A 6,053-nucleotide genomic window follows, 5' to 3' on the forward strand; every position below is an offset into this window, starting at 1 on the left:
GCCCCCACTACCGTCTCCTCGACACGTTGCCCTCCAGAAATGTGAGATGACACGTTCCATAACTTACATGCCATCCGAAGCTTCTGAAGGACATTGCACCGAGGAAGGCCAAGACAGATATCGTTGTGTTATGAAATACATCCCTAATTTTATCTCCCTTTCCTGGAGCAGATCCTGCTGATCTGTGAAGGGGAGGGGAGAAGGCAACCCAAGGGATTCTGGAAGACAATTTGTCAGCCAGAGACACGTCTTCAAGCCCGGCTGACAGAGAAAAATCTACATCTCCATTTGATTAAGTGGCTGCCAAGCTACTTGTCCCCTGGGTGGGTCAAAGGGCCAGGAAACGAAGCACGGGAAAACAACAATGGAGTGTCTACACTTGGATATGTATATTTTAATCTCCGTTGAAAGCATTGGTCCTTTTTGATGTTCATCTAGCGGCTAGCCAATCCTGCAGGATTCTTTTTTTATATTAATGGGGAGGGGGTATTTGATACGCCGGTTATATTGTGCTCCATCACTGGAGGCTTTGAAGAAGAGACTGGACAGCCATTTGTCCAAAATGGTATAAGGGTCTCCTGCTTGAGCAGGGGGTTGGACTAGATGACCTCCAAGGTCCCTTTCAATCCTATTCATCTATGTTCTGTGTTAAAACACACCTCCTTTCAGAGCGTGGGCAGCGTGCTTGTCTCTGTTATGTAGAAATGAACAGAAGTGGCCAAGATTTTATTTTAATTTTCAACATTAATGCTTGCTCAGGGCAAGCTTCAAATCAAACCTTCTGAATTTGGCTCCTGGTAAATTTAAAAAGATTATTCAATGATTTTGCTTACAAGGAGAAAGAAGAGCTAGCGTTTTTACCCGCAAGAAGAGATGTCATCTGATTAAATAAACCTTAGACCTCTTAATTAATCACATGCACGTAATGCGCTGGTAAATTTGCATACATTTACATATGATTAGAAACAATACTTCTGAAAGGCAGGCCTATTTTTGGATGAGGTCTATTTAATGTTTGATTCTTCTTTTTTTAAGAAAGAAAAGACAGAACACCTTCTCAATAGGCTAGACAACTTAAATGTCAAATGCTCCTGTACAGAAACAAACTTTTCTATTTTTCCGATCGGCTATCCTGGGACATGCTATATACAGTGGCATCAAGTTGTGATCATGTATGTCCACTAGGGGGCAGCAGAAAGTCAGGAAACATTCAAATTTGTCAGAAAAGGACAGAAGGAAGCAATGGGGGAAAATGTTAGTTATGAGGCTCACCTTGCTCCAAATTTAAATTTCATGAACTAGCTTTGGAGGGAAATTGCTGGAAAAATTAAACGTACACCTGTCAGGGCCATACCTTTATTAGGCCAATGCAAAAGGTCACAAAATAATGCTCAAAACAGTTAACAAGGGCAGGAAAAGGACAGGAAAAGGACAGAAAAACCTTGGAGTGTCCAAATGTCTATGGAGATGCTCAGTCATCCCGGTCAGTTGTCTCAAAGGTGCTTTTTCAAGAAGCTTCTGGGATGAGAAGCGAAACGTCTTCTCAGTCCAGCTGCCTCTTGAAAAAAACCCTTTGAGACTTGGGAGTGTCCATTTACTTCCAAATACATGAAAAGGAGTTACAGAGATTCAAACTAAATTCTGCTAGATGCCACGATAGCTTCAGCTCAGCCTGCACGACAGTCCTTTGAATTTTATGCTCTTACAGGTAGTCCTCGCTTAACAACCGGTTGCCTAGCAACTCTTTTAAGTTACGGCAGACCTTCTGAAAGGTACTTAGGATCCAATTTTGAAGTTCTGAAGGCCCGCCTCACCCTTGGCATTCATGCAATCGTATCTTGGGTGCTTGGCAATTGGCTCATATTTACAGCCCTTGGTGACCGCAATTTTCCATGGTTTTTTTGTGCGTTTCCGGCATTTACTTTCCAGTTTCCCAAAAACACCCATTGGATAAAATCGATCTGCTTAACCACCACCGCAAAACGGTCAGAAAATCAGGCATGGTGAACTGCTTAACAACTGCAGTGACTTACTACAGGGGTCTTCAAACGTGGCCCTTTTATGACTTGTGGACTTCATCTCCCAGAATTCCTCAGCCAGGCACGCGTGAAGACCCCTGACTTATCATAACAACTCCGGGTCCAATTACAATCATAAAGTCAAGGACTATCCACAGTGCAATTTACAACCCAGACACGTGACAGAAGCCACCTTTGCCTTAATCTAATAATTCCTTCTATTGTTCAGTTTAAGAGGTGTTTTTCTGTTTTTGACATAGTGCCTTCTTTTTTAGAGAGACCAAGCAGACAGAGAAGCACGAAGCAAATAGTCCACACCCCTCTTCCCACTTCAGAGCAAAATGCCCTGATGATTAATAACCGGCGGTAGTCTTCTCTTTCCATAAATCTATCTTAATCTTTTTAAAAGCTCTTTTCCCCTGAGGCCCCATTGCCCGTATCTAGACATTCGATTTCTCCAATATTCAAGCAATGTCGAAAGTCAGAAAAATAGGAAGACAAAAGCAGATCTCCTGGCTGAAATCCTGCTGGCTGAAAATTTAAGTTTCGATGTTTCTCAGAAGTCCTGGATTCTTGCAATCTCCTCCCATCTGCCTTCCGCAGCCTAGGCGGTCACCCAGTTGCCATCACGGCCGCAACTTATTGAGAAGGACGAGAACTGTAACCCAACAGAGAGGACGTCAACTTGGGAAAATCAGAACCGAGTAGATAACGTGCGTATCGTCACCCAGTTACTGAAATTGATTCTTCTTTCACGGAATTGACGACCAATCTTAGAAAAGGGAGGTCAAAGATCAAGGCAATCAGTTGACCCCAAGTGTTAAACTTCCATCTAAGGGGAGAATTTACCCCCTTCTCTTTTCTAATGAATTCAGAATTCTGTCCTGGGGTATTTTAATGCAATGCCTGTCTACACTCTTGGTCATTCTGCTGGCTTTCTCGATCTACAAGTGGTCCCACGTGACTGATCGTTGATTAGGAACTTAACGCCTGTGTCCAAATTTCAGCCGAGCCCTTGAGGCAAACCTTTGAATCCAGTTATTCGTAGATTTCCACCCATTTTGCTCCGCTTTGCAGCTGCAAGGACCGGGCAGCAGGCTAACTCAAGTTCTTCCACAAGGTGAAGTTGCGGGCTGCCGAAAAGAAATCAATCTTAAGCAAAGGAACCCAATCAGCTGATTGCCAAGTTGTGTGTCTCTCTCTCTCTGCCACGCTGCAAGTCTCATCTTAAGTCCTTTTGTCAGTTTCTCGAGCTCTTTCACACCGACAGAAGGTCTGGGGGGAACTCCCCATAGCAGTATTTTGCAATGGGGTTGCGATAGGTGTTTTCATGCTGCACGCTCTGGGGAGGAGAGGAAAGACAAGAGAAGAAAGGTTTAGGCCAGTCAAGAGGAACCGATTGCTAGGAAATGCTACGAAGGAAGGGAAGTCGCCTCGTTCGCTCTTTGTAGACAGAAAGGCTTGGCTTCCGTGCCACTCAGTGTGAACGTTGTTCAGAAAGGTGCAACTATAGAGAACAAGAAAAGATGACCCTGAAGGAAGGATGCAAGAACTAGGCAAAGGGGGCTGGGACAGTTGTAAGCTCTGGGAAACATCCCTTCATAGCCCTCCCCCCCCCTTCTCCATCCTGCCTAATCGATGAAGCTTCTTGCTCAAGGAAAAAACAGTCCAGTTGCCTTTTGAAAAAGCACTTTGAGGCTCTTGGAAAAGGAGGAGGAGTGGGAAGAGGAGGAGGAGGAGGAGGATCATGGGGTCCTTGGTGCTTTCTGAGCTTGGTTGTTTCATTACCTAAACTAGGTAACATCATCAGTGCTAGAAGGGAGTTGAGTTTGCAGAGAAGAGGAGGAGAAGGAGGAGGACTGTGGGGTCCTTGGTGCTCTTTGAGCTTGGTGGTTTTCTTGCAGATGTTTCATGACCCAACTAGGTAACATCAACAGTGCTAGAAGGGAGTTGGGTTTGCAAAAAGGAGGAGGAGGAGGAGGAGGACTGGGGGGTCCTTGGTGCTCTCTGAGTTTGGTGGTTTTCTTGCAGACATTTCATTACCCAACTAGGTAACATCATCAGTGCTAGAAGGGAGCCGGGTTTGCAGAGAGGAGGAGGAGGAGGAGGAGGAGGAGGAGGAGGAAGAGGGGGAACAACAGCACAATCAAGATTCTGTTATAGGAGATCTCAAAAAAATTAGCACTAGTCTCCCTGTGCAGTTGACTTCCTGTTCTGGTTTATCTTAGCGGAGCCTTTTGACTGCTTTATAAAAAGCAGTAAATTATATGAGGTTGATAAGCCGCTACTGGCAAGAATGCATGTCACTGCTGAGGCTATGAAAATGGGCCCTTATTTACGTTTGATTTCTAATTTCTGCTTGCCCTCATGCGGGCCAGACAGGATCAGATGTGGCCTGGGAGGGGTGGGGGAGGGAGGCATAAAATGCCCAGATCTGCCCTATATCATTCCGGACCGATGGCTGTCCGATCTCTTCTTTAAAGCCTCCAGGGATGGAGCACCCACACAATTTCCCTTTCCTTACCTGTGAGGAGGTCCTGCATTTGGCCAGACAGAGCTCAAAATGATCTTCCACGGCCATGAAGAGATTGCGGAAGGCCAGCGCCGCTCGGCTTAGAAAATGCTCAAGGAGCTGTTGCTATAAAGCAAGAAAGAGAGGGGGGGAACAAACAGGAAGCTCACAAAAACCAGAAGCGCCCAATGGAGAAGGATTTCATTGAGCGCCTCTCCCTACGACATGACTCAGCCAATCATCTCCCAGGAAATACAGCGGTACCTCGATACTCGTCGTTAATTGGGCGCAACGACTACGACTACTAAAATCAACAAGTACCAAACAAACCGTGTAACTTGAACACCTGACCTTTTGTTTTTGGCCAGAAAGGGTTGAGAGTCAGGAGGCAGCAGACACTGACAAGTTTCTGGTTTCAAAGTTCTGATGTCCTGGCTTCCTCCATGGTCATGCGACTGAATTTTGGGCGCCCGGCAACCGGGCCACATTTATAGAGCCCTGAGGTCCCATGACCATATTTTATGATGTGTTGGCCAACTGCAACTCTTTCCTCCCTCTCCCAAGGTCCTTCGCACGTGCCATTACAACCATTTACCTTGTTGGGCTGTAAGCAGCAGGACACACAGGCCTCGTAGACGCTGCAACAGCCACTGGGCAGGCAGCTGTCGCAGCTGTACAACTTGACGCCAGGCGCCTCCACGTTGCAACACCCGTTCACCAGCAGGTCCTTCCTTTCGCAGATGTAGCCTGTCGCAGAAAAACTCTAGATGATGCTGAGCAGCAGGAGAAGGGAAGGCTGTGTGTCACAGCGCAGAAGCCAAAACGCTGGGCTGAAAACTGACTCCATCTCCACCCTTGAAGCAGTTTTCAGAGATTCCAAAGAAGCCAGTTATTTGAATTTTTGCACAGGCTCAGAGGCATGGTTATTGTGAAGGACACACATTCAATTTTGCAGCTACCAAGATTGTTGGATGAGCAGGCACAAAAACAGCCAGGGAAGTGACCGAAGCCTGGGAAACAGGTCCCGCGTCAGTCAACAGGAGGGCTGATTGACCACCAGCTTATCCAGTACCTAGGAAGTGAGGGCTGGGCAGCACAAGCAAACAACTCAATAGCCAGCCATCAACACCCCAATCAACATCTAAAAAGCCACATACAACAGGCACTGAAAGACCACACGCAGAACACACTCCACTAGAGAGAAGTTCCCCAAAGATGGGCTCCAGCACAAGTCCAAAAGCTGGGAAGACAAAATCGTTGGTCCCAGTGACAGACCCAGATTGGATTATCCCAGGACACGTATGTTCGCTTTCGTTCGTGAGAACCTTACCCAACTCATCTGTGATCAACAATTTTCCTTGGACAGAGTTCCGACACTGGTTATTCGGCTGGCTGCTGTTCCCCAGGCTAAAATGGACTTTCCAGGCAATGGGGCGGTCTTCGTCTTGACCTTGGGGGAAATTCCGATCCCGCAGCACTCGCTCTTCCTAAAGGCAAATATGAGACACGTGGAACATGAAAGG

The 6,053-nt window shown here is 46.4% G+C and overlaps 1 protein-coding gene across 1 annotated transcript in view; it reads right to left on the reverse strand.

Annotated features, from left to right (window-relative positions):
• Nucleotides 1-3,271: 3,271 nt before the first annotated feature.
• CUNH12orf49 (chromosome unknown C12orf49 homolog) overlaps nt 3,272-6,053 on the reverse strand; it is a 3,713-nt gene continuing 931 nt past the window's right edge. The window contains exons 4-6 of the mRNA XM_015824914.1: nt 5,126-5,277; nt 4,543-4,656; nt 3,272-3,360 (exon numbers count right to left, since the gene is read on the reverse strand). Of these exons, the coding sequence (XP_015680400.1) occupies nt 3,277-3,360; nt 4,543-4,656; nt 5,126-5,277 (350 nt within the window). The 3' untranslated portion in view covers nt 3,272-3,276. The remainder of the gene's footprint in view (nt 3,361-4,542; nt 4,657-5,125; nt 5,278-6,053) is intronic.

The sequence above is a fragment of the Protobothrops mucrosquamatus genome, unplaced genomic scaffold (genome assembly GCF_001527695.2).
Source record: "Protobothrops mucrosquamatus isolate PMUCROS unplaced genomic scaffold, P.Mucros_1.0 scaffold2413, whole genome shotgun sequence".
In the NCBI taxonomy this organism is placed as follows: Eukaryota; Metazoa; Chordata; class Lepidosauria; order Squamata; family Viperidae; genus Protobothrops; species Protobothrops mucrosquamatus.